At 39.7% G+C, this 20,085-nt stretch overlaps 2 protein-coding genes across 4 annotated transcripts; both read left to right on the forward strand.

Moving 5' to 3' along the window:
• Nucleotides 1–2,386: 2,386 nt before the first annotated feature.
• LOC122836903 (gap junction beta-1 protein-like) lies at nucleotides 2,387–13,094 on the forward strand. Of its 3 annotated transcripts, XM_044126882.1 has the most exons (11): nucleotides 2,387–3,053; nucleotides 4,397–4,529; nucleotides 4,628–5,660; nucleotides 5,792–5,922; nucleotides 6,047–6,195; nucleotides 6,425–6,579; nucleotides 8,103–8,188; nucleotides 8,279–8,357; nucleotides 9,806–9,813; nucleotides 10,001–10,141; nucleotides 11,160–12,063. In XM_044126882.1, the coding sequence occupies exons 1-11, from the start codon at nucleotides 2,913–2,915 to the stop codon at nucleotides 12,005–12,007; spliced, it is 2,904 nt and encodes a 967-aa protein (XP_043982817.1). In that variant the 5' UTR covers nucleotides 2,387–2,912; the 3' UTR covers nucleotides 12,008–12,063. The 3 variants fall into 3 exon arrangements, with proteins under 3 accessions (XP_043982817.1, XP_043982816.1, XP_043982815.1); XM_044126881.1 differs by lacking the exons at nucleotides 2,387–3,053; nucleotides 4,397–4,529; nucleotides 4,628–5,660; ... (5 more) ...; nucleotides 9,806–9,813; nucleotides 10,001–10,141 and adding an exon at nucleotides 10,292–10,408 and having other exon boundaries at nucleotides 11,166–13,094; XM_044126880.1 differs by lacking the exons at nucleotides 2,387–3,053; nucleotides 4,397–4,529; nucleotides 4,628–5,660; ... (5 more) ...; nucleotides 9,806–9,813; nucleotides 10,001–10,141 and adding an exon at nucleotides 10,678–10,943 and having other exon boundaries at nucleotides 11,166–13,094.
• A 1,068-nt stretch (nucleotides 13,095–14,162) lies between these two features.
• Nucleotides 14,163–17,164, forward strand: LOC122836901 (gap junction alpha-3 protein-like). Its single transcript, XM_044126879.1, has 2 exons — nucleotides 14,163–14,630; nucleotides 15,318–17,164. The coding sequence occupies exon 2, from the start codon at nucleotides 15,333–15,335 to the stop codon at nucleotides 16,416–16,418; it is 1,086 nt and encodes a 361-aa protein (XP_043982814.1). The 5' UTR covers nucleotides 14,163–14,630; nucleotides 15,318–15,332; the 3' UTR covers nucleotides 16,419–17,164.
• Nucleotides 17,165–20,085: the final 2,921 nt, after the last annotated feature.

A 20,085-nucleotide genomic window follows, 5' to 3' on the forward strand; every position in this document is an offset into this window, starting at 1 on the left:
AGAGACCTACTTGCATAACTTTGCACACACTTAAGCATATTCTGCTGAAGCACTTTTAAATGTATTTATAGCGTTAATTCATCTTGTGTTCACACATATTATTTTTAGTGAATTGAATTATCATCAATAAAATTCATCTGTGCTAGTGGTGTTCTCTTGACTTTTTCTTGGCTGGATACTTAAAGTTTTAAAAGAGGTTGCAAAGAACCAGAAGAATCGTAGTTTAAAGGTATCAACCAGGAATGAAGAACCTCCTAAAAAGAATACAAAACCTGTTCTGAGACCTGGTGAGCACAGTTTCATATTCTTGGATTATGTGAAGCATTTTTTTTTTTGCTTATTTGTTTGTCAAATATCCATCAGATTAAGCTCGACAATATAAAGAGGACCTTTATTTTCCATTATCACATTGGTTTTAAATATACATTCAAGTCAACATAAGAAGGTCTCTTTCTGTGAAGAAAACTAAAGCTTTATTATGTAACAGAGTCCAGTACCAAATCTGAGCATAAATAAATCTTTGTAGTAATCTGGACAGGAGTGTCGAAAGCTGTCCTCTTTATTGGGGAAAAGAGGGCAGGTTTTGCATTTGGCATGCTGGCAGAGCCAACTAGACGTAAACCAAACTGTGAAAGTAATTATTTCAGTAATCTTTAGCAACTCATTTTCTTTGGCTCTATCTCCAAAAAGAAAAAGTTTTTTTCTTTTCACTTTACTAGTGCAGGATTTGTGTCAGAATAACAGAGCTTTAATCAACAATTTAAGATAAATTATTTAACGCAGTCTTATCTTTTTCCCATCTTTAAAAACCTGCCATTTTAACAGGGGTGTGTCGACTTTTATGAATCACTGGGTGTTACCGGAATTTGTCATTGTCACTTGAACTGTATCATATTTACTCAACTTAGAACCCATTATTAAACTTTAGTTATATACTACCAAAGCATAAAACACTGCAGTAGTGCTGCAGAACATTTTGCTTCTACTTCCCCCTGCTAATGATGTCCTCTCAAATGGTGTATACTACCAATATAACGCTTTGTTGTGTCCTTTGAATTTTGTCTAGCTTTAGTGCCGAGTCACTGACTCCAGCAGGAGCATCAGAATAGACAGAGTGCTTATCACTCAGGTCTTGAGCCACATAACAGCCCCACCCCACAAGTTTTCTAGATCAAGTAGCAGCTTGACAAGTTTGAGCAAAGAGGACTCCAAGAACACAATACGGAGTGGATGTTAGGTGTGAAACCAAAGGAATGCAAGTGGTAAATTACATTCATTCTTCTTGGTGGTTGTAGTATCATGGCATTTAGAAAGGCTGCAGCTTTTTTAATAGCACATAAGAGCAAGCATTGAAACCTGGAATCACAACTAACCTGCTTATTGCGGAAAGAAAATGACAATATAAATCTGCAAGTTATTTATCCAATGAACCATTTATTAATGAAATCCTTCATGTTTTATTTACTGTTTTTTGGTATTTATACGCTACTGAGAGAATCCAAGCAGGTGAGTGGAGAAAGTCCATACACAAAATGCCAGACATAAATGTAACACTGACCTAAGCCCTTCTCACACATGGGCTCCATCTTATCAGCGCAAAAAATATGGCCTTGTGAAGCCGTATGTTTTTGTGTTAGTGGTGAATCAACTTCCAACTCCCTATTTCGCTGGAGTCGTTTCACACATGACAGAGAGTCAGTAAGAAGCTGTCTCGGGCTGGGTTGAAAGCCTCGTGAGGAGAAAGCTTCAGATATAGGCGTGGAGGGGCTGGGATGATATGCTTCACAAGGTTGAACACTCACTAGAGTGAGGAAGGGCTCCCTCGGAGGGCTGAAGCAAGGGACAACTCCTCCGTTTATCACCACCTTTATCCAGGGCACCGCTGAGAGCAACCTGACAGGCTGCATTACATCTTGGTATGGCAACTGCTGAGCAACTGACAGGAACACTCTGCATCGTGGTGGGGTGAGAGTGGCTCGGGAGGTCATCGCTAGCCAATCTCGGCAGATACATTTTTAAGGAGGGATGGAACAAGAAAGGCCTAACACAGAGGCATACTATCCAGCTCACCTCACCTATTATCTTTTCAAGCTACTTCCAGGATGAATTACAAATAACCAGAATATAAAACAACAGCATTCTCTGCACCATACGGTTGCTCAAGGCCCGTAACACTCAGAAAAGAAAAATGTACTTTAATTTCAAACTAGATTTTATAAGTAAAACTGTATCTAATTATCTGACTGAACAGGTCATCTTAACAAATTATAATAATAATCACAGACTTCAGTGTATTCACTTGTTTCCATATGTCATGTTTAAAATGACGGCATTTAATTAAAACATGCCGCCATATCATGTTTCAAATTGCAAGGTGAAAACAATTCAATCCAACCATGTCCTGAATCAGTCACGTGATACAGCGACCTTGAGAGGCTCGTCACCATACTTCCGGAGCCTTCGTGGAAAATCTTTCTGGATAACTCGACACGAGCCTCGTCCATCAAAACCCATCGGTAAAACACCGGGGAACAGCACTCCGAACTTTTTTATTCGTGGTTTAAGTTGCACTAAAACTCCTCAAGACAAAGAGTGAAAACATAGCAGCTGCTTTTCATCATGGCAAACACCGAGTTATCAGACCAAAAACCAACGGCTGTTGCTGTGAGCAGGATTACTTTAGGGAAATGAGCAAGAAACCAGCGTGGTCGACCAGGAGACATTCAGAGGGACTACTGTGATGTGGTAACAGTTCATACCCCGAGGAAATTGTATTTTTACACTCGGAACAATATTTTTATTCTAATTTGGCAAATTACTCAAGGAAAGAACGTTCTGCCGAAACACCCAACTCGCCGATCAGCAGTGCGCACGCGTAGGAAAATAACGGAAGAAAAACCGGCAGGGTCAGCATGGCTACCCAGCAGATTGATGTCTACCAGGAACCGCGCCCGTCCAGAATCATCCAGAAAGCGCAGTTAACCTGTAAACTGTACTTGCTGGAAAAGGCTCGAAATAATCTGGAGGAAGAACTTCGGGACTTCACAAATCAGGTATTGTTAACTACATGGATGGGGAAAAAAGCTGTGACGCTCACAAGTCACCTGGGTGTTAGCTAAACAATTTTACTTAACTAGCATGCATGTTGTCGGGTATGTTAAATGCTTTAAAAAAATAACTATTGAAGTCAAAATGGGGACAGAATAATCAAATAAAAACAACAAATAATGGTACTCATTAGCAAAATGCGTAAGGATAAAAAAAAAAATGAGTATGACCAAATAAGTCTCTCTTGATCTAGCAGGCAGTATGAGGTCACTAATATTTAAGCGGTTTTACAAGATGTAGAACAAATTGCGAGTTGTTGTGTGGCTTTGATTTGCTTAATTTTCAGGTTTTGCTCAAAAATATTTGGTGGTAAACCCTAATGCGGTTGGGACAGTAATATATTTCTTATTGAGACAATGTAATTGGTTCATAGAACTTGCTTAAAAAACGTCACTTAACAAAATGAATGTGTTTAAATACAATGTGATTTTTCTGGATTTAAAAAAAAAAATAATAATTCTCGTATTTTGGATGAAAAATACAAAGCTTTTTAGGTGGGAAAATTTGAAAAATCTTCAGTTTAGGTTTTTTTTATTATAAATTTTGTGATTAAAATTATGATAGAGGTTGTACTGTAAAAGTTGGGATATGAAATTGTTGCTGTATCACCTCATCCTTGTATGAAAGAAGAATAAAAACAGAAGTGCAAATTGCCCCCAACTCCTATAGAGATGTGGGGAGGCATCTAAATAGAAAGTGTATTATATATTTAAATATGGTCTTTCTCAGACAATACAAGTAGAACAGCTAAATAATTTGGCAAATGTTTACTTATTTTGAAAATATCTAAATCAAAACTAGAAGAAATTTGAAAGACTACAGATTTTTACGATCAATTACTAAGAACATAAAATTAGTGTCTGGCAAAATTTCTATTTTGTGCCTTCATATTAAGGCAAGGCCAGCCGATGTCACTGGTATTTCCTATTTATGCTGCGAAATACGTACAAACCATGGCAAGTTATGGTCTTCCTTCAGTGTGATGGAACCCTTTAAACTAAAAAAAGGTTCCAGCAAACAAATTGATCCACTCTAGCTTCTTAGTTTGATCCAAGATGGAGAGATTTATGAGCAGCTGAGTTGAAAGGGTGCACTTTGTTTTCCACTTATTGTTTTAGATCTGTTTTGATAAGATTTATGACTGGTGCTCAGTGTTTTCTTCCTAAAAGTATCAGTTAATCCCCAGAACTGTTTTTAATCTTGTATGTTTCTTCTTTTCAGCTCATAAGACAAACCTATTGCCATTTCCCCCCCCCCCTCTGATAAACCACTGTGTCCTATCCACCAGGCCTATGAAGATGCGCATGGTGTCCTCAACTCATCTATTCCAAACCCTCGGTTCAACGATGTCATAAAGGCTCTGGACAGAAAGTGCAACGAAATTGTGAAGCTCTCGGCTTTGTTAAAGAATTATAAAGCTGGTAAGTCAAATAATTCAGTTCTTTTGAAGGTTGGAGTAAAGGGAACCCTTTCAGGTTTTAAAGAATAAAGTATTTTCCCGTTTCCCCTATGTTCACAGACTACCAATCATTAGATAGGGTCAGCTTCAACTACTTTCAGCCACTCAAAGCCGCTCTGTCCCACCAGCAGCTTAAAGTTTCCCTCGATTCCCTGCGCCCTTTAAGGCAGCAAGATGGTGGCAAGTCATCAGACTTGGACAACAGTCCTCTGGCTCCAAGCTCCTCCCGTTTAAAGCCGGAAAAGGCCGTGTCTGAAGATAAAAACAAAGACGTCTCCATGCACATCCCAGCTGCCATTATTCAGAGCAATCTGGTGAGTGAAGGGAAGTCAGAAGTCCGACTGCCTTCTATCCAAGATGCTTTCTCAGAGAAGTCACAGTGCAGCCTGAAGTCTCAATTAATCTGGGGCCATGGCGATGACGTCCAGGTGCTACACCAAAAGCAAACTTCCTCCCAACTGCTGTGCTTTCTCAAAGAGAAAGCTAAAACCAAGGGTTCACTCAAGGTCACTTTTTTGGAGCAGACTAAAAGCAAGTACAAGGCAAACAATTCAGGGTCTCCCCTGCGGACGTCACCTACCGTCAAAACAAAAAGCTATCAATTCAGGCATGTTGTGACAGATGACTCCATAGACGAGCGAGGTCCTAAAACATTGCACGCAAACGTTAACCACGCTCCGGTTTTCCAAGTGAAGAGAGTCCACTCCTGCGGCTCTTTGATCTACAGTTGCGTCATCGCCACGGAAACTGAATTATGGGACATAGGAGACATCTTCACAGAGGTTTTGCTGGAGGAATCTGTTCATAGCACTGCTTTGGATACTAACAAATTGCAGCAAGCGTTTGCACAGGTGGAGAACTCTAGTATCAGCATAGAATTAAAACCCCAAACTCTGCAGCACACGCAACCCCGACTCGAAGAAAACGACTCGGATCATCCAGGTCGGCTGGCAGCTAATATTGTAAGCATTCCCGAATTTGAGATCCGGAAGTTTGAAGAGGCTGAAGTGGTGGTGTCTCATGTTGTCAGCCCCAGCCACTTCTACATCCAGCATGCAGACTCCCATAGGAAACTGGAGGCTCTTTTTACAGAGTAAGTCATTTGTTCAGTCATAAGTCACAACCCCACGTCATGTTTACATGTTAAATACACTTTCGTCTCATTGTTTTTGATTCTTGGCGTTCTCTTCCTCATGTTAATTGTGTCTTGTTTTTGATTTGCAGCCTTAAAGTCAGTCATTTATATGGTGAGCAGAACTGCATCCCAGACATCGGCGCTCAGATCATCTACTGGTCTCCACAAGATGAGCAGTGGTTCAGGGCTCAGGTGGCTGGGATTTCTGGAGTGAGCAGTAGTGAGTCGAGTTGAATGTGAAATGGTTTTACAAAGACTTGCCTCTAGATGGTAGCAGTGTCACTCAGACAGACTGTTCCCTTTTGGGAATTTCAGACTAACCTGTTCTGTCTTGAATGCTATAGATGGGACTGGGAAAAAGTCATCCATAAACGTGGAGGTGAACAGGTTGGACTACGGTGACAGTTCCTGTGTGTCACTCTGTAATGTTAAGCAGCTCTCCTCAGAAATGGCGGTGCTTCCACTTCAGGCTCTGCAGGTTTCCATGGCACATGTGAGCGGTCCAATATATCAAACCTAGGAGCTTTCTCTTGGGGGTTCACCCAGCTACATCACTTTCTGGAACTAATGTCTACAACTTGTATTCATGGAAAACGTTAACAAGCAGCTCTGTAACAAAGAGACGCTAATTATTTCCTTTACTTAGTCACAGCTTTATCTATTGCCTCATAATGAAGGAAATTCACTCGGCTCACGGTACTTAGTCTGCTTCCTTCCTTCAGGTGAAGCCCATTAATGGCACAGATTGGACTGAGGAGGCGGTGGGTTGGTTCAAAGCAATGGTACACGACAGGACGCTGTATGCCAGAATGTATCCACAGGGGCCCACGGTTACAGTTGAGCTGTTCCTGGAAAAGGGCAAACTTGGAGCCATGAGGTATTTAATGATAAACCACTCATTAATTAGAGAATTAGGTAAATGCCATCAGTTTGTCATTATAGGGGGATAAAGTAGTGTTTTCAAATTGGGAAGCCAGTTTTAGTTTTCAGGTAGAAGTGGTGGATTAGATTAGAAGGTAAATCCAAATCATCTGGAATTTATAGTGCCTTCAAAAGTATTCAAGGTCCTTCACATTTTCCTTTGGTCATGTTATAAACACAAACTTGAGGTTTTTTGGGGGCATTTTTATGTGTTATACCAACACAAGGAAATGCATAAAACACAAAGGTGTATAATTGGCTAAATAAAACTTTAACATGAAAATAGTAGTACCCCTTTATAAAGCCGGTAGTGGACATTTACAAATTTGGGGGGGGGGGGGGGGGGGTTTATATAAGGTCTCCAAGAAATGAATCTTTACAAATAGTTTAGATGATTAATTGAGAAAAAAAAAATTTCTTGAAAATCAAAGCTTTATCAGAAAAATATTCACATTTCCAGCATTATTGGTCTTGGTTAAAGAAATCTCAAAACGCTACAGACAGTTAAAAAAAGCAGTATACTTATAGAATTAAAGTATTTATACCATTGATCATGAAATATTCCCAATTTACATGATATTGCATCAGTAGTCTGACTGAACATGTCACTAAGTTACAAAAAAAACAAACAGTTGGCACAAATGGGTGAAAATAATTTTTTTATTTCTTGTAAATGATACCAATATTTTGTTTTCTATGGAGTGAGAATAACATCAGAGTTTAGTAAAGTTAAGCAGTGGCTTGATATGAATAAATTGTCTATTAACTTAAGTAAAAAAAATAATGGAACAAATAAAAGTAATTGTTAATATGTAATGAACTTGTATATTAATATAAATTATAAATGTATCGGTGTCATGTTGGACCATAAGATCTGTTGAAACATGCAAAAGCGGCAAAATGGTAATGCAGTGTTGTCAAAAACAGTCGGTGTACTAAACCAGGAATCCCTAAGCATAGAACATTGCTCAATTTTGTTATCATACACCATTGATGATTACTGTAGGGTGATCTCAGAAAGGTCATACGGATGCACTTTATAGTGGCGTGGTTTCAATTAATGCCCAGAACTAAGTCTAGTTAAGAATGTCAGTACCTCACAGGTGCTCTGTCCAATCAGGTTGAGTTTATGCTACAATGGACAGAATTTGCAATTTTTTTGATTTACGACGCAGGTAGAAACATCACTTAAATGACTTGGAACTAACTGCATAAAAGTGAATTTTTTTTTTTTTTTTTTATTTTTTTTAAACAAAGGGTTCACACTAGCTTAAATACAAACGCATAACACTTTTCAGATTCTTAGAATTTCAAGAACTATTGGTAACGTTCCTTCCACTTTACAATTATACATTGCTCTGTTGATTAGTCACAGAAAAAAAAATGTACTAAATACGTTTCATTTTCTTGTTGTAAAGCGATACTTACGCAAGTAACCGTAAATGTGTGAAAATGCCACCAAGTCTGTGTGTTTTTTAGGAGGGGTGCATCTCTGTCTTTGAGATTAGCCCAAAATGGACATGCGAGGCACAGCAAAGTGAAGAACAATTGTCTTCTGAAAAAAAGTAAGTAGAGCAAGCGAGTCTCCTCCTAGCTGTGTTGCTCGTATTGTTTGTGATTCTTATTTTTTTTGTCACCTTGATTTTCATGTGCAGGTGCTATTCAACGTGAAATGAAGAAACAAGAGTCTGAATGGGAAAAATATCTCATTTCTTGCTACTCTCAAAATAAAAAGTAAACCGTGTGAGCTGACACTGAAGGAGATTGTAAGAAAGTTTGCTGTGCAGCAAAAGAAGCTTTAATGTGCACAATTTGTAGCCCTGAAGTATTGATTGATTTGCAGTTTGTGAATGCATACAGCGGATTCAAAATGTGTTTCAAAAGCCTTTTAACTTAAAGAACTCACTCTGGGTTCAGTTTTTGTGTGTAATTTTTACACAAACTGCACTGATTGAGCTAATATACATTTTATTTTAAGTAATTAAATCCTGAGTAGAAACTTCCCTTTTTTGACTGGGCTTACTGCAGAACTACATTCTTTGCAAGTTTACCTTTAAATGTAGCATTTTGTTTTTCTTTTCAATTTTTTTCCTTACAACAAATTTTCGTGAACACATTGTTAAAGTATGTGAATATAGAAATCTACTGTAAGCTTATATTGCTACTGTTTGTTAACTTCCTCAATAAACAAATCGATCAGCTAATCCAGCTGGTTTTCAAATTTGGAAGTGGACCTTTATGAAGTTCCAACTTCAGAAGTCTCTAGAAAATAGCATAAATTGGTTCATTACTTCACAATTGATATGTTTGTATTTAAACTTGCTAAAAGTTTTTGCTTTAGAATTATATCTGTGCCATTAAAATCCAGGCCAGCACTACTGTATTGTATTGGTACTTCCACAGAGAAACACTGACTTGTATAAACGGATCTGATTTCGTCCCTCAGCATCTTGTTTGCTTCTTTTTGCTGCTCCTAGAAAGTTTTTAATGCATGCAACTCATTTTCCCACAGACTGAGATTTTGTGCAAAATAAAAATAAATATAAAAAAAAGCACATGTAGGAAGAGGGACATAAAGTGTGACGAGTGCATTAATAATAAAGAAATAAAAAGTCCCTCTGGAGCGTGTCTGAACTGATGGTGCACCTAGATTCTCTGTATTATAAAATTCTACTTGACTTGTCTGTACATCAGATTTATTTTTATTTCTGAAATTTCTTGCTTGTCTGCTTAAGATCAAAAAGCCACATTGGCTTCATGTCCAATTGCATGTTGATTTCCATGTGTGTTCCTGCTTTTGAAATAAAGTTACTATGATTGGCACAGTTTGTGCTTCTTGTCTCCCTTTTTGTGGATTGAATGCAAATGAGTTTTTGAGTTCATTCAAAGAATCGGCTTCTCCACGCAAACCCTCCCACTGACCCTGTCAGAAGTGACGCATAAATAGCGCAGTATTCTGCTGTAGATTATTTGAATGTATGTGGATGACAAATGGGCATTGTTTTCCTCTGGAGCTTGATTGTTTTTTTTTTTTCTTCTTGACTTATGAGAACCAACTGTAAGGAATCACTTCATGGAGCCATAAAAGTTTCTGGGTGGGTTTAAGAGCCCGAGCTTAGAGTGATTCATCTTGTTTCGCTTTCAATTCATGTGCAGCAGAGACTCTTTCATAGACTGCACAGACTGTGCTGTTGTAAATTACTAATAATTTGTTATAATTTAACAAAAATGGGCTAAGAGTCTGGCTAAGGTTTTATGCCGGGATGCTTTGAAAACAATTCAGAAACGGCAAATGAACTGTGTCATGCATTAAAACAAATGTGCTGGAACAGTTTGAGGGGATCATCACATTATTTATGTATAGATTGTCTGAACAGTCACGATTTTTGTAAAATGCCAACCTGACTCCGCAGCAGCGGCCCAGGTCAAGGGCTTCCTTCACGTCACTGAACCTCCAAGCACAATAAATAATGTGGCGAAGCTGAGGCCTTTTGTGTCCACACAGATTCCTTCCTTTGCCCCGGGGTGGGCGGAAATCGAGGCGTTTGATCTGAATTCTAAAGAGTCTTGTTGCAGCCTGATAAAGGCCACCATTGTATGTAAATAGTTTATATAAGAGCATATGACTGCTACGGTGCAGGGCAGCGGCTAGTGGCGGAGGGATGATTTGCATTTTCCGAACGCACGGTGTTTTCATTCCAGCCTTTTGGCTTGCAGAAAAACAAAATATCTTATTTGTTTTCTTCCCATTTTGTACACATTTTTGTGTACCACCACAGCTGAAGGTAAAATATGTACTCTGGTTTTAGTTTTGTATATACTGACATCAATTGTGAATGGAGATATGATTTGATGTAGCTGATGTGCTCCTAACATCCAACTAGAAAGTATTCTAAAGGATAATTCACGATAGGTATTTGCATGGCATATTCTCTATAGTGTTTAAAGGAAATTATTGTATTTTTTTTTTTGTGGTATTTTTGCCGTTAGACAATGGCTTTCTGGCTCCTCGGATGAATTACAGCTGTCGGTCTGTCTGTCTGTGAATGAGTGGTTGGCCAGTTTTGGAGTACAGTATTAATATGGGGTCAGCAAGCCACGTGACTCAGCAAAAGTTTTGCAATTGGCTTCGATTTCTTGCGTCTTGTGATACTGCTTTGTGTTAGGCCATCGCCCCTGCTTTTATAGAGCCAGCAGGCTACTTTGGCATTTCTTGCCAGCTGTGTCCAACGAGTCCAGCTTGATGTTCATGTCAAGCCTCAGGATGGTCATCTTTGGCCCCGGTGCTGCTTACGCCGCTTGCACAGCCGGATGAGCCTGGTAAGGCTCTGAACACTAAATTCTTGCAACAGTTTGCTTTGATTTATTCAAGAGAGTCAGTGATGGAGGGTGGTTAGGAGACCAACTATTGGCAGTCTGCTGGAAAGACTTAGTTTGTCTTTTGGTTGTCTTATTTTACTTGAGGGGCTTTTAAAGAATCGAATGCATTTCTTTTACTTTAATTAAAAACTAGAAATGTACTCTCCTTTGACCTTTCTGCAGACCTGGAGTCGAAGATGAACTGGGGAACCTTTTATGCCGTGATCAGCGGTGTAAACAGGCATTCCACTGGCATCGGTCGCATATGGCTCTCCGTCATCTTCATCTTCCGCATCCTGGTGCTGGTGGTGGCCGCCGAGAGCGTTTGGGGCGATGAGAAGTCCGGCTTCACCTGCAACACCCAGCAGCCCGGCTGCAACAGCGTCTGCTACGACCAGTTCTTCCCAATCTCCCACATCCGGCTGTGGGCTCTCCAGCTCATCCTGGTGTCCACCCCAGCGCTGCTGGTGGCCATGCATGTGGCCCACAGGCGACATGTCGACAAGAAGGCCCTGAAAAGGTCGGGCCGCGGCAGCCCCAAGGAGCTGGAGCACATCAAGAACCAGAAGTTTCAGATCACAGGAGCTCTTTGGTGGACATACATGATCAGCATCATCTTCAGACTCATCTTTGAGGTGGCGTTCCTCTACGTCTTCTACTTGATCTATCCTGACTTTAAAATGGTGCGTCTGGTGAAATGTGACTCATACCCTTGCCCCAACACGGTGGACTGCTTCGTCTCCAGACCAACAGAAAAGACTATTTTCACAGTGTTCATGCTGACCGTGTCCGGGGTGTGCGTGCTGCTCAACCTGGCCGAGGTGGCTTACCTCATTGCGAGGGCCTGCAAGCGGTGCATGAGTCGCCCCGAGGACGAGGCTAAAGCAGCTTGGATAACTCAAAGGTTCTCTTCATACAGACAAAACGAAATCAATCAGCTGATAGCAGATCATTCGCTCAAGTCAAAGCTAACTGTGACCAAAAAGAGCCCGACTGAAAAGGGCGAGAGATGTTCTGCCTTCTGAAGCGTTGTTGAACTAATAAATCATGCCTGTACTATGTATTCTCTGCTTTAATGACACCTTAACTGTATATTTGTTTATTTTACCATTTATTTATAGAAATGTATAATAAAATCATTGACTTGTTTCCTTTTTATATTCATTTAATTGTGATGTTTTTCTTGCCTAAATCATCTCCAGCACATTAAGACATAGTAATGGTTTCTTACAAACCCAACGCCACAGTGCATTAGGCTGTGGCGCTCTGTGTCTTGCACTCATTCCCACACAAGTTGACACTGTGGGAAACCTGTCTGATTTAAGAAAACCATAAGAATTTGTTTCGTTCAGGGCTGCATATTTGTTGCCTGACGGAGCATTACAGGCAGGATCCATTTGATGGGTTCCTCCAGGTGCAGCTGGTCCAGGCTCTCAAAGCTTCCAGTTTACTGCCAGCATAGTTGTATAGATGAGCTGTGAAATAGAGGGACTTCTTCCAGAACACAAAGATCTAGTATAAATTAGGTGCTGTGAAACATTTCCATTGTAAATGTATCACTTTGGAAGCCAGTCCTTGATCAGTTTGCACGTGAGGGTTTAGTACAGCAGATTCTGTGATATTTTACTTTTTTTTTTTTTTCTTTTTTTCATTGACACTTTTAAGATTACAAAACTACAACCACCTTTCTTGTGTATACATTTTGACTGCAATGAGAAGGCATGTGCCTGGTAAAAAAAAATTCTAAACAAGGATGAATATCACTAAGGCAATCATAATCTAGACGAGGAAACATGCTTTTATGTGTCATATTTATCGATGCCTTTATCAAATGTGGTACAAGTATTTGGAGACAGGGCAGTTCAATTTCAATGAAAATGTTTAACTTTGTGTAGAAACGGCTACATAACTTAGATTGTGTCAAATTACAAATTATTGCTATAAATTCAGGTGGGATGTAGACTCGGTCAGACATATGTAACAAAGAAACTATGATCCATAAAGCTAGAAAATGACTTGTAAAATTAACATGTCATATAAATAAAGCATATTTTTGACAAAATGCTTTTAAACACAGGATTTATTCAAAAGAAAAATTAGAACATTACTTTTAATGTTTTGTTCTTTCCCCCCCCCCCCCCCCCTTTAGTTGTTAAGCTGTAAATATTCATTTAAGAAAACTCCTTATTTGCAGCTAATTGCAAACAGCTTAGAGTACTATTTGTGGTAAAGTGTTAGTATTAATTATTTGTGAGGTAAAATAAACAATCTGTGATGCAGGGTTAATAAATAAATAGCAATGATTTTTGCTTCATCACAAACCTCTTGAAACCTTACTTTTAACCATGCTGCAGGTCCGAGTTCATAAACTAATGGGATTTTTGCTCAAAAAGTCAGTTAAGCAGTTTCCCCCGCCGCCCCCCGTTAGGTTTTATAAGAAATCAGACACACTGAATTTTGAGTCGGTGTGCAAACTTCAACTAACTTCGACTAGTAGGGTAAGTTGAAGTAGATCTGCTCTGTTAAATGTTCAACATTTGAACTGGAAATTTCGACTTCTGAGTAAAAATAGAACATTGTTCATTTATCAGTGAGCAACAATTTATTTCATTTATTCTTATGAACAAACAAACTGAAAACATCAAAGTTTGGTTATACTGCTGTTTTAAAATACTTGTAAATAAAACGACACTTAATTACATTTAACATTTACTGAAAGGTGTTGCTTTCTTCTTGACTCCAGTAAATGTTTGACGTTGACCAGCTTTTTAACAGATCCTGATTAGAACTTGCATCCGTGTGTTGCTTACTTTGTGTCAGTCGAGGTCTGAAAATTTCATATCAAAAGACGCCATCATTGTTTTCACACTGTTGTTGACTCAACATTTTTAAGCTCTCAAATGCATGTGTGTTTACATGCATAAATGCACCGGTTCACACCCAGGTAAAAACCCCGCATGCAGTGTTTTGGGTTGTTACACAATGTGTAATAAAGAAACAAACTTCCTGATCAATTGACTTGTTGTTATGTTATTTTACAACCAATAGCTTGTTTTTTTCCTCAGGCTGTAACACAAGGATACCACAGGCTGCTCATCTCCCAGCCATGTCACCCACCCACCCTCTGTGATAGGAGATAGGCCCCTGTGTTATATTTAGTCCCCAGGAGCTCCTTTGGCTAGACAAGCACAACGGACAAACATCATTGGCTCGCTTCCCTGTCACTCAGTGTAACAGCTGAGAAAGAAGGTCTTCAGAAGTTTACATTAGAGAGCGTCCACTGTGCCAAATTTAACCTCAGAAGGGAGGGGGTGATGTGGAAGAGCAAGCTGGACATGGTTAAGAAGGCTTCCAGTGCTCTAGGTGTCTGTGGAAGACCCCTGGGCCGCAGCCTGGGTCCTGATTTCTGTTAACAGGCTTTGAAGATGGACGACTGAGTCGGATGGTTTTTTCAGCGTGGAACGAAGCGTATCGCTAGACGGACTTCGCTTTTCCTGTCCATTCAAGGGCATCGCTTGAGGGCCCTCGGATCAGGCGCCACACTGAGGCCTGTCTGCAGAACATGACAGCTCCATGGACCCTTCAGGACGTGAAAAGCTTCACTCCTTGAGATGTTTTGAGTTCACAAAGTGGTTTTCACCAGTAAATGTGAGTTATATCATTCAAGTGTTTGTGACCTTTTATGTTTACAGTAAAAAGTTGTAGAGCTTAGATTTGTGAACAGTTTTTCAAACATCTTAAGACAAGCTCTTTCTAGCCTTTAACTGGCATCAATTATTTGAGTTTCTATTTTGTTACCTTGAGGTAAGCAGGATTGATATGCGTTTTTGTTTTTAACGCCTGCTCTATCTGTAATTGTTAAAGTATTTTAGAGAAGTATTTGCAGTGGCTCCCAGGACAACAGTTCAGTTCACAATAACATCATTCTACTGGGAAACACAGCTTTTACCGGAAGCCGACAGTAGCAGCATCATTCAAATGTCTCTGGTTTGGACCTCCAACACATCTGGCCAGTGTTTGATTTCGCCTTCTTGAGGGATCATGTTGCCATGGCTTGGATCATGAAGGCCAGGACATGCCGAATCCTGCCTTGCTTCTGTCTGCACCCACCAAATATATACTCTCTTAAAGTAAATATAATCCTGTCTGCATCCACATGGATGAGGCCACTCGTTGCTCAGCAGCTAAACTCTCAGCTTGTCAAGGACTTGCCTGTTTGTTTTGAGTTTCCTGCAACGTTTTTAGACAGTTTATAGTCATTTAGGACAAGGAAACATACTCTAAACTTTTCTAAAGAGATTTTGTTTGTGTCATCCATCTTTGTTTCTGTCTTAGTGACCTGACACAGCCATGGGAGACTGGAACCTGCTGGGAAAGCTTCTGGAAAAAGCCCAGGAGCACTCCACTGTGGTCGGAAAGGTCTGGCTCACTGTCCTGTTCATCTTCCGCATCCTCATCCTCAGCGCCGCCACCGAGAAGGTGTGGGGCGACGAGCAGTCGGGGTTCACCTGCGACACCAAGCAGCCCGGTTGCGAGAACGTCTGCTACGACATCACCTTCCCCATTTCCCACGTCCGCTTTTGGGTGCTGCAGATCATCTTCGTGTCGACGCCCACCCTCATCTATCTGGGACACATTCTACACCTGGTGCGGATGGAGGAGAAGCAGAAAATGAAAGATAAAGAGAGGCAACAACAAGTCAACAAACAAGCTCCCTGTGTGGATGCTCATCACAAGAAAGCTCTCATAAAGGATGAGAAGGGACGAGTGCGGCTTCAGGGGGAGCTCTTGCGCACGTACGTCTTCAATGTGATCTTTAAGACACTGTTTGAGGTGGGCTTCATCGTAACCCAGTACCTCTTGTATGGTTTTAAGCTGAAACCCATGTATACGTGTGACAGACCACCTTGTCCTAATGTGGTTAACTGCTACATATCCCGTCCTACAGAGAAAACTATCTTCATCATCTTCATGCTCGGGGTGGCCAGTGTTTCATTGTTCCTGAACCTCGTAGAGATCTACCACCTGGGGTTCACCAAGTGCCGCCAGGGCATCACCTTCAGGAGGGGTCAACAGAACCTGCAGAGCACTTCCAAGGGACACAGGGAGACTCCTGTGCCTCTGGTACCAAGCTACGATGACTACTTCCGAGAACACAGCCAAGTCCAACCATCTTACCCTCCGGTACCAAGCTACAACCTCTCCCCCCTGTCTGAGGGAACAGACTCTTCTTTCCACCCTTACCACAGCAAAGCTGCCTACAAGCAGAATAAGGACAATTTGGCGGTGGAGAGGAGCAGCAGCAAGCCAGAGGAATGTGACGTGAAGGGAAAAAGCGGATCAGTATCAGCCCCCGGGTCTCCTATGCAAACTAGGTCCAGTCATGGCGGCAAGCACAGCAGCAGCCGGACTAGAATAGACGATCTGAAGATATGAGGAGGTATATGTTTCTTGGAAGGGTCTTAAAACACTTGTGAGGGGAAGCTTACATTATCAGGAAAGCTTAAATGCTGAACTCACCCTCTCACACAAGACGACTCAGGTTTGACTCATTCCAACTTTGGGCGTGGGGTACATTTAAGAGTAGAGGCAAGTGTATTTGTACACTAAACACACGTGGGTTACCTTTTTCAAATCAGCTTTCTGTTTTGCTGCCATTAAATTCATATTTTATGAAATTTAATAGTTTTTTTTTTTTTTTTATCTCATCCCAAATCACATTTGTTTGTGGAACACAAATTAGGTTGATAGTGCATTATGATGAAAAATTGATTTGTATTGCTGATTATTGAATCGGGTTGTATGGTATGACTCTTTCTGCATTAAATTACATGGTTTCATCAGGTTTAATTTGGGTTTGTTTTTTGTTTTTTTGTCTTTCTTTGAAGTTCAGAAAGTTCTCAGACTTCAGAGCAGGAATGTGCTTGGACTCTGGCTTGACTTCAGTGAATGAAATAAGATAGGGTGAAGAGTTAAGTTTAGCTTCCTTTGCCTGTTTTGAGGTCACAATCAAGTTCACTTGCTCTGACTTGAAGCGAGGAATTGTGCAATACGTGACAACTCGTTGAACGGAGGATTGGCTGCCTCTGATTCCAGCAGAAGTTGGACTGGTGTCATGAGTTCCAAGATTTGTGCTGCCGCTTTTGTTTTTGTATTTTATTTTGACAGCCATGAAGTAGATAATTGTGAACACATTTTGGGGTGAGGGGGCGGGGGAGGGGGGTCGATCCTTGTTTGTATGTGTATTTGTGTTTGTTTCCTGTAAAGCACTTGGTGACGACCGTGTTTGTTTAACTGCTCAAAATAAACCTGTCTTAAATTTGCACCGCCGGCGGTTCGTTTATGTTCCAGCTCCAAATCGAGAAAAGGGAAGTGATTACATTGGAAAATAACCGTGGCAGCTGTTGTTTTGTATACTTTACATTACCTCATGATGCTCAAACTATGTGTTGAAATGACCTGGGTCTAAACTTAATAAGAAATCTGAGGTAATTCTTGAAATTTTCTGTTACTGAACACTTTCAATTCAATCTGAGCCTGAGCTATTCTGCAAAGAATAGATTTGTCTCTATCACTTCAGAGTTTTCATTATAAAGCATGCTAAACTATGTCACTTTCCCCTACCTTATATTTTTGTTGACGGTTTTGCTGGTCTGTCATAAAAAAAAATCAATAAATTGAAATATTAAAATCTTTAATGAGTAATATTACTTGAATACTCAGAAGTGTCATTTGCAATGTAAAACACCGTAAGTCAGCAAAGAAAAGAAAATATTCGACAATATCTACTTTTGAAATGAAGATGAAAAATGCAAAGTGACACATGTCCTTATTTTTATAAAAAAGGGGTATATGTTTTTAAAATAACAGATGTGCAGCTACAAGCCATGATTTTATGCAGCACATAGAAACAAAATTATTTACCCCAAAACTTTAAATCACTGCACAATTTTGCATGTGTGCACTTTTTGCAATATGGTATTTTAAATTTTTTTTACATTAATTCTGCGATAAGACGAATTAAGAAGAGAAGCAGATGATCAGTTTGCGTCAGATAAACTATAATTCGGGGCTCTTTTAAGTACAGTAGCGTTTATTCTGGGTTATATCAGCACACTTCTTCTTTCTACCAGTCTGACACTTCTGCCTTTCAAAATTCTTTAAACTGAAGAGCAACTGAAGGTTTTTGTTGTCTGCAAATGTTTTGATTTGATCTCAGTGTATCCTCCGAGGTGTGGACTTCACCAGACATAGTTTGGATCCTTCATCTTAGATAGATTTAGCTTTGTGTTGCCTTTTAGTATTCCTTGTCAAATGCGTGAAAGCTGACTGCCAAGACCAGGAGAAATCCAACTCCTCCCTCCTCACCGTTCCTTTACTGATGACTTGGTATGAGGACTTTCTTGCAAAGTTAAAGTCATGATCTATGGGGTATGTGATCTTTTACAATATGTTCTGTGACCACCTCAGCTTTGTGAAAGATTTTAGAATGAATTTCGCCAGGTAAACCACCTAGAGCATTGCATATGTACATATCTTATTTTATTATTTTAATTTTATGAATCCCTTTAGACAGATTAAAGCATGAACTTCAGCACTAAAAAAACCTAATGCCAAGATCCTTCACCTCTAAACAGTGGAACCTAGTTTGGCCCCCTTCAAACAAAATAACTTATTTTATTAAACTAATCTTATTTTCCCCATAAGTATTCAAGTCAGGCATTTTCAACATGCCAGTATGAGTGTTGTTAGGATGTGTTAAGAATACTATTGTTTTGTCAGTGATTATGTTAGGCTCTGCTTCATAGAAGATCAAGTGTTTGCTTGTCCTGCCTAATTGTTCATGGCTCCAATTAAATGTTATATTCTGCGGAGAACATCCCAATTAAGAAGTTTAATTTGATCATATCCATCTTGAACAATAATTATTCACCTGGATGAGCTGAACAAGCTTCATTTAAGTGAGGTTATGTTTCTGTGATCAGTTGGGCTGAGCTCCTGCAGCTTGATGCAGTACTCTGCTGCCCTCTGTCTTTACTTTGATTTCAAACCTGCTTGTCATTTGTGCATCGACTGCGCCATCTGCTGGACAAATATCTTTCTCTTTACAAGTTACTTATTAATCTTGGTCAAGTGTTTCTTTGAGAATAAAAATGTTATTGATTTTTTTTTTTTATGAATATTGGGCTGAAGAACCAGAACCATCAGATGTGATTTTTTATAATGCAAAAACATAAAACATAGTTGATAATTACCTTCCAGTTTACCTGCCAGTCACTTTTACAGATTTTACCTGTGTGCCCAATAAAAAATGACTTTGAAACCATGTCTACTCTCAGTCACAATAGTAGATTTTTTTTCTATGATTGTCAAATATTACAATCATGATATCAGTTGTGTTAAACTAAGTACTTTAATATTTTTCTGTCATCGCCTTTCTGTGAGCTTTATACCTCGGTTACTTTAAATGAAGTGTGACATTTACTGTAAACTATGGAATGTAATAGTTTATATTACACCCAAATTATCCTTTGTGAAACAAATATATTGTACACAAGGACATATAGCTAAACTAGATGCAGGCAGTTTTTGTAGACTTTGCATTGCATTGTCATATTTCATTAGGCAGTGTGCAACCAAGTTAATTCACACATTTTTGAATCTCAAGAACAATTTTCTTCCGAGTGGTAAATGACAACTTGTTCAAGAAATTGTTTTGTTTCTCCAAGATTGTATATTTTTACAGACGGCATAATGTTTGGTTGCAATATTAAATCAAAAATGATATGCTTTAGATGATCTCACAAACTCACATAATGTCACATGACCAGAAGGTTGAATTGACTTTACCTTGGGCTTTATGAATAAAAACGCCAGTGCACTGAATTGGCAGCAGGCTTTAAGATTTAAGAGGAATAATTGTAGGTCGTTCACGAGTGTGTTTTAAAATCCCTGACACAATTACCCTCACTCTCTGACTTCTTTTCCATCACGCTGAGCTGTCCTCTAAACGTGTGATGACAACACAGGCCCAGAAGCAAAGCCTGTTTAACCACAGGTTTGTTTAACCACAGGTTTGTTTAACCACGAACTGACTCCCTGC

Source organism: Gambusia affinis, linkage group LG09, assembly GCF_019740435.1.
Source record: "Gambusia affinis linkage group LG09, SWU_Gaff_1.0, whole genome shotgun sequence".
NCBI lineage: Eukaryota > Metazoa > Chordata > Actinopteri > Cyprinodontiformes > Poeciliidae > Gambusia > Gambusia affinis.

Excerpts from the sequence above, each read along its gene's own strand:
- LOC122836901 (XM_044126879.1), top strand. The coding sequence starts at position 15,333 with ATGGGAGACTGGAACCTGCTGGGAAAGCTTCTGGAAAAAGCCCAGGAG.
- LOC122836903 (XM_044126882.1), top strand. The coding sequence starts at position 2,913 with ATGGCTACCCAGCAGATTGATGTCTACCAGGAACCGCGCCCGTCCAGA. Across the intron at positions 5,661-5,791 it reads CTGGAGGCTCTTTTTACAGA|CCTTAAAGTCAGTCATTTAT; the intron begins GTAAGTCATTTG and ends TTTGATTTGCAG. Across the intron at positions 8,189-8,278 it reads CAATTGTCTTCTGAAAAAAA|GTGCTATTCAACGTGAAATG; the intron begins GTAAGTAGAGCA and ends TTTCATGTGCAG.